A 13,498-nucleotide genomic window follows, 5' to 3' on the forward strand; every position below is an offset into this window, starting at 1 on the left:
GTTGTTACTGCGCAGTCACTTAGTACTTGCTTGACCAAGTACTAAATGAGAGTTCAGTAACCAGTGCTACTGTGCCGTACCATCCCTGCACGGGCTTTTTAGATGCTACGGCACAGTAGTAATGAGCTACTGCACAACAGCTTGTTACTACTGCACAGCAGTTTCACTTTCACGGTTTGTGTCCAGTGGTGCTATGGTGCCATAGCTTCTCGTGTAGATACGTCCTGTGCCACCAAGTCTTTGCTTTGGTTTAGTTAATCTAGTGCCTACACGTTGTTCTTCCGCAATCATTTGAAGGCATATGGTGGTTGTTTTGCCTTGGGACTTTTCTGTTCGCTGACAAACAGAGAAATGGAAAAACCACTGGAGGAGTGACTGGAATAGGAGAATCAAAAATGAGCTCATAAAGAAGGGGAAAATCTCTTATTTCAGAGAATGCATGTGGAAGGCCAGGGTAGGTAAAAGAACCAAATGATAAGTTTTGGAAGCAGTTGAGAATATTTTTTCAGTTTCATTCTCCCCTCTTAGTTTTCAGATTTCCAGAGAGGGAACTTAGAATTATTTTTTGGTGCAAACAAGACTATGTCAGAATAGCTGAGTTACTACTGGGTAAAATGCTTCTGTGTCATTGACTAGATGAGCACAAGCCTCTTCTGTCTTTAAGATCTATGAAATGAGTGAATATTTTTCAAAGAAAATCACAATGCTAGAGGCAACCAGCCACATAATAGTACAGTTCTCACACTACGACACATAGTCAGGGGTTTTAGGAAGGTAATTGTTCCAGAAGCTGAGAAAATCACTCACAGAAACAAAAAGCTTAATCCTTATCCAATCCTAAACAATTTTTACAAATGCAAATCAACAGACTTTCTACTGATTTTATACTGCAGGAAAAGGAGAATCAGGCTCAGGGTGTTCAGTTTTCTGAGGCATTACCTGATTTTATATTGTAGTGGGCCCTGTGTTGTTATAGGAAGGGCAGTGGAGCTGTTTACAGACATGTGTCATGGCCCTTCTTGGTGTAAGCCATGATCTTTGTAATATGGACACCTTGGATATAAAAGATGGAAGCAATAAAGAAGCTGAGGAGGAGAGTCAAGGAGCTTAAAAGTATATGCATATGAGAGTGCCTGATATGGTATTAATTATTTGGGAATAATCCAAGTAATTTCCCCGCATGCCTCCTTTTTGTTTTCAAACAATCGTCCTCAATGTTATTTATGTTTTTAGAGTGAATAGTGAGTGCATATTGGTTAAAGGTGCCAGGTTAGCAATCTCTGTGAAGTGGCACTGTACAAGATGCAGAAACATGCCTTGCCAATGCACTTCCTGGAAGGTCACCATGTTCAGTCCCTGGTTTTTCTGTGAGATCTGGCAATGGCTGGTGTGATGGAGGGGTCTCCTATGCATAACGTAAATGAGGGATACTCCCTGGGGCACTGTGGGAGTAAACAGGTGCAGGATGCCCCTTAATGGAACAAGAATCTCCTCCACATTGGGTCAAGAATGATGTGCTTCTTTTGTGGGTGCATGGGCAGTAGAGGAAAAGAGCATCTCCTGTGGACGGTTGCAAGTGGAGGGATGAGCAAATTCTCCTGAGCACGTGTGTTTGCAAGTGGTAGGAAGGAGTTTGTGTGTGTGTGTGTGTGTGTGAGTGGGGAAGAGTTTCAGGGTGATTATCTCCCATGTATATATATATGTGTATGTCTGCATGTTTGAAACAAAGAGAGACTCTTTCCTACTGGAGGTGAACAAATAATCCTCTCTATATGGCAAGAGCATTCCCTATGTGGGGCTCAGGAGGGTTATCTCCCCAGGGATGTGTGTGTCCCAGAAAGAATTTGTACAGTGGAGGTTGAACATGGAGTGGAGGACCTTGCGTGTGTTTGTGTAGTGGGGTTATGGGGAATATGTCCCCCCACAGGGGTGGATCCAGGGGGGGAGTGCAGTGGTGCAACTGCCCCCTGATTCCCACTCTATCTATAAAACTAATTGCCTGGGAGGGGAAGTGGCATTTCTAGTCAGGCAGCACTGAGGGAGTCAATTGACTTCATGACTCATAGTCTGATTTCTGCTAATCTCTTTACTTCACAGGTGTTAACAATCCTCACTCCTTTTTAATGGTCCTGATGTTCCACTTTTCAAACAAACCTTTTTTTCTGTCATTTTGCTGTTGGTTAGCCATGTCTCTCTCCTATCTCACAGCCCTGCAGGCTGTTTTATCTATTGATAAAAACCTTAACTTAGGTGTGGTAATATTATCTCAGGTGTAGAAATGGCTGACAGTGAAATACTGGAGGTACCGTCAAGACACACAACGAGACAAGATTTTGCATGATGAATCTGAATGAGACATGTGCTTTTAACTGCAAGGGCCTCAGGACTAATGAAACGTCTTTTGATTTTTTTGCTTAGTTTGTATTTTTTAAACTTAAACTAGCAAAGTAGTGCACATTCCAATACAGTTCTGTTTGGTCTTTGCTTTGATCTTAAACTGAATAATGTAGCGGTAGCCCCCCTAGCGTATTGGTCAGGTTTCTAGTTCTCTTTAATCAGAGAAAAATGTGTTGTGCTCTACGTGATGTGCCGCACAAGCCATACCTCCCTCCCCTTCCTTTTCAAAATCCTAGATCAGCCCATGGTCCTAACCTATGTATGTGCAAGGCAGTTATGGGGGACTGTGTCCCCTATGCACGTGTCCGTGTGTGTGTAGGGGAATGATGGGGGACTATGCCCCTATGCACTTGTGTGTGTGTGTAGGAGCATTACGGGGTAATGCATCCCCCGTGCATGTGTGTGAAAGGGAGTTATGGGGAGATTGAATATGTCCCCTGTGTAGGCATGTCGGTAGGGGAGTTGTGGGGGAACATGTCTCCTAGGCATGTGTGTGTGTAGGGGAATGATGGGAGGACTATGCCCCTATGCACGCGTGTCTGTGTATAGGAGTGTTATGGGGCAATTTGTCCCCTGTGCATGCGTGTGTGAGAAAGTTATGGGGGAGTATCTCCCCTGTGCATGTGTGCCTGTGTGTAGGGCTTAGGGGAATTAGGGGTGGATATGATTGGTGTATGTGAGAATGAGGAGGGAATATATGTCTCCCGTGTGTGTGTGAGTGAGTGTAGGGGAATGATGAGTGAATATGTTGTGTGCGTGTGTGTGCGTGTGTAGTGGCTCGATGAGGGAATATACGTTGCGTGCGCATGTAGGGGAACGATGACGGAATACCTGTGTCTTTGTGCATGGACGTACGCGTGCGTGTGCAGGGGCATGAGGGAATACAGGGCTCCTCTGTGCGTGTATGTACGTGTGTAGGAGAATGATGAGGGAATACAGGTGTCCTATGTGTGTGTATGTACGTGTGCGCGCGTGTAAGGGCACGACGAAGGAATACGTGTCGCGTGCACGTGTGTGCAGGCCAACCACGCGGGACTATCTGCTGGGTGTGCGCGCGCACGTGGAACGTCAGGGCACTCCTTCCCGCGCGGCGACATCGCGGCGCGGCGCGGCCCCAGGCCCGGGGCGCGGAGCCATCTGCCCGGGTGGCGCGGGGAGGCACGCCGCCCGGCCCCAGCTCTCGCGGGACTTGGGCGCCCCATCCCGGCCGCGGGCGGGGCGGGGCCGAGTAGTGCCCGCCCGCATGGCGCCGCCGGGCGCGGCCTGAGCCCCCGCCGGAGCCTGCAGCGCGGCTCGCCGAGCCCGACCGGGCGCAGCATGGGTAAGGCGGGAGCGCGGCGCCGGCTCGGCTTTCACCCGCCCCCTGCCCGGGCCCGCGGGGCAAAGAATGGCATTTTTATCATCATCGTTATTATTAATTAATTAATTATTTGTGCGTCGCAAAAGCTGGAGCCGGTGTTTCCTTGGGGGGGGTCTTACAAGGGCCCCCTGGGGGGGTGTAGGGGTCGGGGGGGGTGTTAAAGTACCTCGAAACACTTTTCGTGGTCGCTCAGGGGCTGGAAGGGACTCCCTCGGTTCATGGGGCGGGAAGCTTGGTTTGTTACGGGGGGAGTTTGGAAACCAGCGCGTCCAAATGGATGTCCCCGTTTGCACTTTGCTTTCCCTTTGAGGAGCTGGCGGGGCTGGGGTGTGAAGCCGAGGGGCAGATCGGGGGTGCTGAGGGGGGAGGAGGTACCTGCCGGGCTCCCAGCCCTGCAGGTTTGTGAATGCGCGTGAATCGTCCTGGCGCAGAAAGGGTCCGCCAAGTTGGACTTCTTGACTGCTCGCTGCCTGGAGTGGGGAGGGTGTTTGTGCCGAAAGCATGCAAAGGACCACCGTTTTTATTACACGACTTAGTTGGTGTAATAAAAGACATCGCATCTCCCTGAAGAGCCATGGTGAATGGCATCTGAAGGGTTCAGTTAAAGCTGAAACAAAGTGGGAGAGCTCCTGACTAGCGGTGGGGATAGGGACAGGCTGGCAGGGGAGGCGGAGGTCCCGTGTGGAGCGGAGCAGTAAATCCCAGGGAGCAACTCGAGTGAGTAGGATGTGGTTTTTAGGAGGGGAAGCTGTAGATTGGATTTAGGAAGGAAGGGACGGGTACACGGACTTTTCAGAGATCTTGGCCATTTTTTTGTTTGTTTGTTTCAAAAGCAGTTTATGACCACGTGAAGATATGGACTGTTAAAGTACTAACTGGAAGAAGCAGTCTGCAGCTTTGTAAGGGCAATGGGCTCGTTTTATTTTTAAGCCTATGTTCCTTGATTTCTCCTGTGATGGTAGCTTTAATGTATGCGTGTACAACAACCAAAAACTGTTTTGTAATAAGCAGGTTCAAATCATGCATTTGTAACTGTGGACAGTGATCAGATTTGTTTAACATTTGCATGCTAGCAGTTTTTTTTTTTTCTTCTTCGTGGTGGCGAGGTTTGTCCTGAATGTGGTGACTTAAACACCAGTCCCTATTCTTGAAGCAGTCCTCATCTGAAAAATTCCCCACCCCCATTTTAATCCCTCTTTTAACCACCCTTCATCCACAAATCCTCCTGTTGTCTGTCTGCTCACCAATTATCTTTTTGCACACTCCATTAGCTATCCAGTTGTCTCATGTATTAACCTGCTAAATAGCATAATCTTTGGGGAGAGGCTATGCCTTATGTGTTAGCAGTGTAAGTGTACATATTGCTTTTTATGTTAAATGATTAATGTTTCACCAGCGGTATGCGCACTCTTAAGTGAAAGCACACACTGTGTTTTGGACAGATTTTTTTTTCCACGTAAGAGAAACTGTGATTTGACCACATGGAATGTAGCTTAAATATGATTATTGAAATTGCACACTTTGGTTATTTGTGCTGGTCATATTCTCTGTGACAGCCTAAAATTGAGTGTCTATTATCTCCTTTTTTTTCTCTTTAATCATTGACTAAAACTGTTTCCTAATACCTCTAACCTTTTGTTGCTATTTTGAGAATAGATTTTAAAACATCCTGTATTAGATCCTGTTTTTCTAGTTGCAGAGATGATATATTTACTGTTGAATAATTGAATAATTCTGTGCTTCCTTTTGTGTGCGAGTTTCACAAACACTTACCTGCTTCTGAGATGAAGTTGAATTATGACGACTCTTGCAGGTGGAAACAGGACTGTTGCTCTGATCTATGATGTCAGTTTGTGATGCATGTAGTTTGTTTTACCCATCAACCAAATAGTGTGATATATTTACATATTCCTTATAGTCCCTTAGGATAGATGATTTGGTATGGTTTTGTTGCAAATTACCACTCGTGTCCCACCCCAGAGTGGCTATGTCTTAACATGCAAGTATAGTCTTTACCCTTGGCTGAGAACACAGTGATGTATAACAATGCTGCAGCAGTATTTTGCATGCATGAGTATAATATATTTAGACTGTTTGCAACAGCTTTATGAACACCTGGCATTTCATTGCAGTAGTTGGAGGCCCCTTTTGTAATAGGGGCTTCCAGTTATGCTAGCGTCTGTATGAAGGCATGTGAACGTATGGTCCTTTCCCCACACAACTTTTAGTCTAAGTGTATGGGAATGCAAACTGCAGGGTAGAAGTGTGGGAGGGATTTACTTTGTGTCATGCTGATAAGTGCCCGAGTGCTTGCTCTTACAGGGTGGCATGTGGAAGGCAGGGTGAAATGGCTTCATTTTCAATAAAGGAAGACTGAGACGCTCGGTTTAGCTGCCATTTAGGAGAGGGGCGAGGATTTCTTAGGGTAATGTCTTGTATTGGATAAACTGTGTAGTTAGGAGAGAGTAAGACCATGCGTGTGGCTTGTTCCCACCAGGCATCTGATGTATGGTGAAGTCCTGCCTCTCTTTACATGATAGTAAGTTGTTTGTAGGTCTGTAGTCCAAGGTGACACATGCCAGCCAGTTTGTGTGTGTCCCCCATACTTTGGGGGGTTTGTGTGTAGGGAGAGACAGATATGAAAGGCCTTGAAGTTTGTGGGCAAGAAGTTCAAATTTGCTGAAGTGGAGGATTTGAGTCAAGGCTGATCATGTGGCCCGGAAGATGATCTTAACAGCTGTATTTTGAATGGATCCCAGTGTACTTTGGAGAGGTGTGTGAATGTGTCATTACTCAGAGCTGGACATGGTAAGGTTACAAAAGCTAAGATGCCAGTTGATGAGAGCCCCAGAAGAGAGTTCTGGCAGCTTAGACAGAAACAACAGGATGGATCTTGAAAATGTGGCAAGATTTGGTGCGGCCTTATTGTTACAAGGTAACCATTGGTTTATTGGCCTGAATGACTGGAAGGTTGATTGAACTGTTTGCAGCGACGCGGAACATGCTGTGCATTTGAATTGCTTGTAAAAGTTAGAGATATTTGATTAGGCATAGCCATTATAAATCATTCCTTCAGCGGTTGTATTGCAGTTGTACAGTTGTTCAGCTAGTAACTACAGTTAGAAGTTACATGGTACTAAAACGTTAAAGCACTTTTTCTTCGGTTTCCTGGAGAGTTTTCTCTCACATGCATCCCTCCTTAAGTGATTTGGCTGAAGTACTGCGTGTGGTGTGCTTTGTTTACAGTTTTTCCCCATTTATACCCAGTGTTTAAAATGAGTGTTATGTTGCCCATGTATACACAGTAGAATTATTTATTATTTATTACATCTCTCAAAGTATGTACCAAGTGAAGGGGAGTTGCACAAAGCACTTCACCCCAGAGTTCAAAATGTGCCTGAGGCTGGCTTAAAATTAGCATTTGAAAGAATATTTGGGAAATAGTTTGTACTTGCATAATTTGGCTCGTGTTATAGGTGCATTAGAAGAGGTTTAGTGATGTTTGCATGTAGAATCCTAATTTTGTCATGTTGAAACCTGGAATGCTTAATCCTATTAGCGTGGGAGTTTAAAATAGTGTTTTTGCAATGGCCTGACTCCACTACTCGTATCAATTAGATTTCCATTGGTGATGTTAGTGGCAATTCACTTGGATGCAGTGGGTTAAGCCATTGCTAAGAACTTCTGGAAATCTTTCCTTGTACTTCACTGACAGGTAGAAATGCTAGTCTACAAAGCATAATGCAATGAAAAGCATTGTATAAATATAGGGTGATAGTTGATAGGACCAATCTGCCCTGCTTCTTTCCTTTCTGTGTATGCTTTATTCATTATATACATTATAGTTAAACCAGGCCTAATTTATATTCTGATTCACAGCATTTAGGACATCTTCGTTTCTCTTCTGTTTTCTTCTCAGTAAGACTCTTTTGCATTGGGTATTTATTTGGGAACCTTTGTAATGCTTTTATTTGAAACATTGCTTGGTGTTACTCATTGATGCATTGTTGATAACATAGTTGCTTTCTTGTAACTTTGGGTACTGACATTTGGATATTAACTGTTGGGATAATTTATATCAATATCCTGTACAGAATGTTAGCAATTAAAAATGATTTGTTATGGATGTATTTGATCTGAAGAGCTCCAGCACAAAACCACCATGAAGTTGCTATGAGGTTACTCTCTGTGTCCTTTGTCATCTAGGTGGCACTACTGATAGCCCCAGGGATGCTGTTGATCTCCAAAAGTTAGATTTTTATTCTGATAAAATATGACCCCAGCTGACTTCCTGCCCTTTGGGCAGGGGGCTGGACTCGATCTCCCAAGGTCAGCCCTAACGTCTATGAAATCTATGAAATAATGTTTAATAAGGTTAAGCTTCAAAACCAGGTTTAATAAAATTTTGATTGTAAAAGGACCCATGTTTGATCATTTTACTTTTACTATAGGGTCAAGTTTAATTCTGCAAAAACTGTTAGTGAGAATTATTACATTCAAGTTACTTCATGGTTTATTAATTCTTCTAGCTTGCTTATTAAATAACTAAGAAAGTGGTTGAGGTCTTTTAGGGTAACACATCTATAGATTTATTCTTTGTTTCTGTTATGCTACTCATTGTTTACTTCTAGTAAGTTTCTTCTTCTCATGAATAAGCTGAACAGTTTCAGATGCAGAACAAATCGCCAAATGAAAAAGTAATGGACCATCTACACTAGGGCCCCCAGTGAACTGTGTTGGCAGCAGTGGGTAAAAGTTTGCTATGGCAGACAGGGCTCATATGGTCAATGGTTGTATTGAAGATGGTTTCTTAGAAAATGGGATATTGGGAGCCAGCATTCATAGTAGTCACTAGCAGATAACTGTTAAGGAGCCAAATTACCAAGAGTGTGGATGGAGAAAAGCCTATTTGGGTTTGGACCAGTGAGGGAAGCGGTATATGGGCTGGTGTTGAATGCATTCAAGAATCTGGAAGGGACTAGGATATGACTTTTTGGTACTGTGATGAGAAGAAATGCAGGTATGTCTATTTTCTTTGTTTGTGGTGTTTTTTTTAACAGTACCTTCGATAATAATACACCTACCTCCGACTTGCAAGTTATGTCAGCCTGTCCTACGTGAAAGAAAAATGATGCAGTGGGATAGGACCAGGGGATTGTGAACCGGGGGTATGATCCTTTAATGGCACTCTCTGTATATTTAAGCCAGTAAGTCTCTGAAGGGAAAACGGTTGTCAAGGACTGTGCACGTTTAAGTAATGGAATAAGGGAAGTAGATGTGGAGACAGGCCAGTAAACAGGTGTCTGTTTGCTTGGTTGTTCTTTATTTTCTCCACTAAAAATATGAACATACTTGAGAGATTCTGGAGTTGTAAATTGCTGAAGCAGTTAAGCACACTTGTTATTTGGTAGTGTCCAAAGCGACTATCTAAAAAAAAATTTACAAAAAATTACAAACTGGGGTGGTGTTAACTTGAAGTAATTCCAGGAATGTGTAGTTAGAAAAGTATTTTAACAAAAAGCACCACTTATTTGGGGTACTGGAAAGTTTTTGTCAAGTATGTAGTAACACTTTTCTTTGAAAACTTTACTTTTACTTCTGATAAAAAGTCATCCCTAACATGATTTCTCCCTATTCTTACAATTTACACACATTATTGTGCTTTCCCCTAAATGGAAAGATCCTTATAAATACATACGGTAGACTGAGATGTGATTAGTTTTTTAAAATTTTTTTCCTTTTGCACTTCAGTAGTTTCCCAAAAGTACATTATCATCGGTTGATATAACCATTTAAAAATATATAAACTGACAACAAAATTGAGTCTTTATACTGATTTGAGCCCTCCTTTTGCTACCTGAGGGCACACTGTAAATATACATAATTAAAAGGGATCTGGGTTTTCTGTTCACAATAGCAAAATGTGGTAAAACCAGGAATTTCTCCTTTGAATGAGAAAAATGTAGGTTATACCCCTTGCAGGCTGGCAGAGTTCCAGCGCTTGGGGAAGCAGGAGGAGGGTGGTCAGCCAGGGAGCACCATATGCATATGCACACGTACACAGGCACATGGCTGCCAGGTAGCTTGGAGAGTAGCTCCCTCAGGTAAGTCTGGTGGTGGTGGGGAGAGGGGATTGAGGCCTCCCCCAGAGTGAGGGAGGGAGTTGGGCTGGGGCTGGGGTTCCTGCCTAGCCTAGGTGGTATGTGGGGCTTGGGACCCAGGTGTGGCTGCAGAAGCTGTGGGGAGCTCGTCTGGAGGGTGGAGTGGGGGCTGGCTGGCTCCCTGCTGCTGCATGCACTCCTGGGTGGAGCACAGGGGGCACATGCCCCCCAGATTTGTGCTCAGGGCAGGCTGCCTGCTGTGGGCTTGGGGCTCCTTGCCCTGTTACCCTCCCTTGGGGTCTCTTTGGCCCAGTGGGTGGGACACAGCGTGGCAGGGCAGAGCGGGGCTAGGTGGGGAAGCTTGGTGTTGCTGCCATGAGTCTCACCCTGGTATGGTGAGGTGCCCCCTGCCTGCTTGGCAGCATTGGGGCACAACCTTGCACCGCTATCCCTGCTGCTACCAGGCGGGCAGGGGGCACCTCATGGCAGCTCAGAGCTTGGGGCAGTGGCACTGAGTTTCCCTGCCAAGCCCCACTCTGCCCTGCTGTGCCAGGTCCTGCCTACTGGACCCCAGGGGAGGGCAGCAAGGAGGGGAACCTGAGCCTGCAGCAGGCAGCCCGCACCTGCCCACCCCCTGCCCGACAGGTTCCCCTCTGGCTGTGCTGCTCATGGGGGAGGGGGAGCTGCACTCTGTGCTCCGCTCCCCTCTGGGGCTGCAGTAGCTGCTGCAGCCGCCACCTCTTGTAGGCAGCAGCCAGGGTTTGGGCTCTGCTGTGGGGGGCAGGGGGCTATAGACCTAGGTCCCTGGCCCTGCCCCTTCTGGCAGGGCTGGGGAGGGCAATGGCAGGGGTAGGGCACTGGCATATCAGAGCTGCTCAGAGCCCCAAAGCAGTGGAGGGAGTATGGGGGGCGGAGCTGCAGTTGGACCCATGTCCTAGGGAGCGAAGTGGGCAGGGAGAGCTCTGATTTTTCCATGATTAACCCCCTTCCCCCCAAATCAAATGCCAGAATTTGTAGGTATTTAGAATTTATTTTATTGTAGTGATTGAGGCACTGGTGTAGGCTTCCAGATTGCTTTAAAATTGTAAATATCAGTAAAACATTGTGTTTGACCGGTATATAGATAGATATATCTACAGATATATATATTAGTGCTGTTTGTTTTAATAGCAGATTTAGGGTTTTTTAATTGGAGAATTTGCAGGTTTTATTTATTTATTTTTTTAATTGGATAATTTGCAATTTTTAAGCAGAGAGAACCAGGACCCCTGGTAATCAAATGGCTTAGTATTTTGAGATTCTTACCAATTTTACGTTTTTGGTATGTGAAAATAGTAAATAATGTAATTAGCTTTCTGCTTATGTCACTGTTTGACACAAAATATTAGGCTAACTTTAATTATACACAAACTAGCATGTATAATTTACTTTTAGTTAAACAAAACAGTCTTTCATGTTTTGCAGACAAACTTTACCAAAATATATTTCATGTTTTGAACTAAACAATTTACTGAAATTTGGGGCTAACTACATTCAAGGAATGAGTGATTATTTCATCTTAATCTCGAAATTTTCAAATATCCTGAAGCGTAAGTCATTGAAAATTAAGTTCCTATATGCCTCTCTTTAATAATATAGACAGTTTCTTAAGTTCCTTAAGCTAGCTTTTCAGTTTTGAAAACTAGTAGAGCTCATCCCCTGCCCTCTTGTCTTTTCTTCATACTGAATATTAAGAGATTTGAAAAGTTTAGGCTTTATAATATTTGGTATTATATGGTTTTTTTTAAAAGTCTGTTTAAGTGAAATAAAATGGGCAATTTATTTTAAGGAGGAAGGAAAATATATTTTTAAATAAGCACTAGAAACATAGATGATTTTAAAAAACAAAACAAAACAGGTAAACATATTATGTGAAATTCACCCCCTCCCACAGATTTCAAGATTTTACTTTTTAATTAAAACATTTTTGACCAAAAAATAAAAACATTGAAAACCTTAAAATACCTTTGTGTCTTTCATTCCACCTCCCACCCACCTTTCCCCTTTTTTGCCATTGAAAAAGTAGCAGAACCAAAACTGAAATGTATTGTGTGATGTTTTTGTGTAAATTTCCTGTCCATACCCCATCTGCTTTCTAGAACTGTTGCTTATTATATTAAATAAAGCCTTGGCATTAGCTTTATTTCTTCTCAGTAACACTCCCCCCAGTAGCCAGACTATCTACTTTCTCTAATATCAACAGATATTGTTGGTTTATATTGCATTTTGTCACTCTGGCCACCCAGCATTGACTTTCTTTAAATAAACAATCTCTTACTATGGAATTCTCTGTTTTGGATGTTTGAAAGAAGAAAAATAAGCAGATGCCAACAAAGGTTGTCAAAAGGATTTTGAAACTTGTTGGTCAGGTGTTTGAGGTTTTTCTGAATGACTTGGCTTTTCAGTACTTCTGGGCTCTGAGGCGTTTCAGTATTCAGATGGTAAGAGTACTCAAAATACTGTGAGGTTTCCCTTTTCTCTTCAGCTTGCCAATGGTGGACAGGCTTTTGTGGCTGTATCTAAATTAAAGGTGCTCAACCCCCAGCCCATGGGCCAGATCCAGCTTGTGGTGCCATCTCAGCTAGCCCATGAAACCCCCACAGGGGTCTGGAAATTTGGTAGTTGGGGAGTGGTGGCACTGCTCCTCTGCTGCCAAATTTCCAGACCCTCAAGAAGCCCTGGGCCCCATGTGCAGAGTCAGGTGTCTGATCTTAGTGTGCAGGACTGGGTGGGGGCTGTTCCATGCCCCAGAACTCAATCCTGGCATGTAGGAGCAGTGCCAGGCCCTTGCATCTCATTTCTAGTGCCTGTGGGTGGGAGGGAGTGGTGCCAGGCCCATGGGTCCCGATCCTGGCATGTGGGACTCACTCTATCCCACGTGCTTCTCATTTGTCCTAGGGGCTAAAAGCTTGAGTGTCACTGATCTAAACGATAACTTACTTTTTGGCACAGCAATAATTTAATTGATTTTTCCATAGAGAGGCTGACCCAACTGTTCAGCAGGAAGCCCAGAGTATGCTTACTAAAGTGGGTAAATTTTGCCATGTTTTGAATCTATTTTTGCAACTATATCTGAAACCTGTGACTGAACTTCAAAGAACTAAAATCTTGCTTTAACAGTTAGGGTCTTATTAGGAACACATCAGTGTACTGCAAACCACATCAAAGTTTTGTTCTGCCTGCACTGTTTGCAACAAGTCGGCATGGTTTTTTTGTTTTGTTTTTGTTTTTTGTAAAAGTTTCTGAAAGGGTGTTTTTGTAGGTTGCAAATCAAACCATGCAGTGTTGTTTTGGAAGAAAGAGGAGGATTCCCCAGCTACATGGGTTAAGGAAGATGACAGGCTGTTGTGGTTTCATAAGGTTTGAAATGGAGGAAAAGTGTACTGGTCTGACTTCTTTTTTTCCTAAACACATTTTAAAGAGAGTGCATAGAGAGCCTCTCATGCCTAGCATCAGTTGAAATGCATTGTCTATTGGAGTTTATGCTTCTGGTGGTTGCTGGCTTCTCTAGGGTTAGGTTTTTCAGTTTTTTAAGGGTCTCTTTGTTGAGGTAGTCTTGTAAAGCTTGTCTTCCTGGTTCCCTTTTTGTGCAGCAGTGACC

At 44.0% G+C, this 13,498-nt stretch overlaps 1 protein-coding gene across 5 annotated transcripts in view; it reads left to right on the forward strand.

Moving 5' to 3' along the window:
- The first annotated feature begins 3,469 nt into the window (after positions 1-3,469).
- The window catches only part of CD2AP (CD2 associated protein), a 122,674-nt gene continuing 112,645 nt past the window's right edge, over positions 3,470-13,498 (forward strand). For 3 of the 5 annotated variants that reach the window (XM_090031316.1, XM_090031323.1, XM_090031326.1), the window contains exon 1: positions 3,470-3,718. In XM_090031316.1, coding sequence (XP_089887442.1) covers positions 3,715-3,718 — 4 coding nt within the window. In that variant the 5' untranslated portion in view covers positions 3,470-3,714. The remainder of the gene's footprint in view (positions 3,719-13,498) is intronic. The other 2 variants (XM_090031307.1, XM_090031329.1) reach the window with 2 other exon arrangements.

Source organism: Crocodylus siamensis, chromosome 1 (assembly GCF_052110815.1).
Source record: "Crocodylus siamensis isolate JL-2025a chromosome 1, ASM5211081v1, whole genome shotgun sequence".
Lineage (NCBI taxonomy): Eukaryota > Metazoa > Chordata > Crocodylia > Crocodylidae > Crocodylus > Crocodylus siamensis.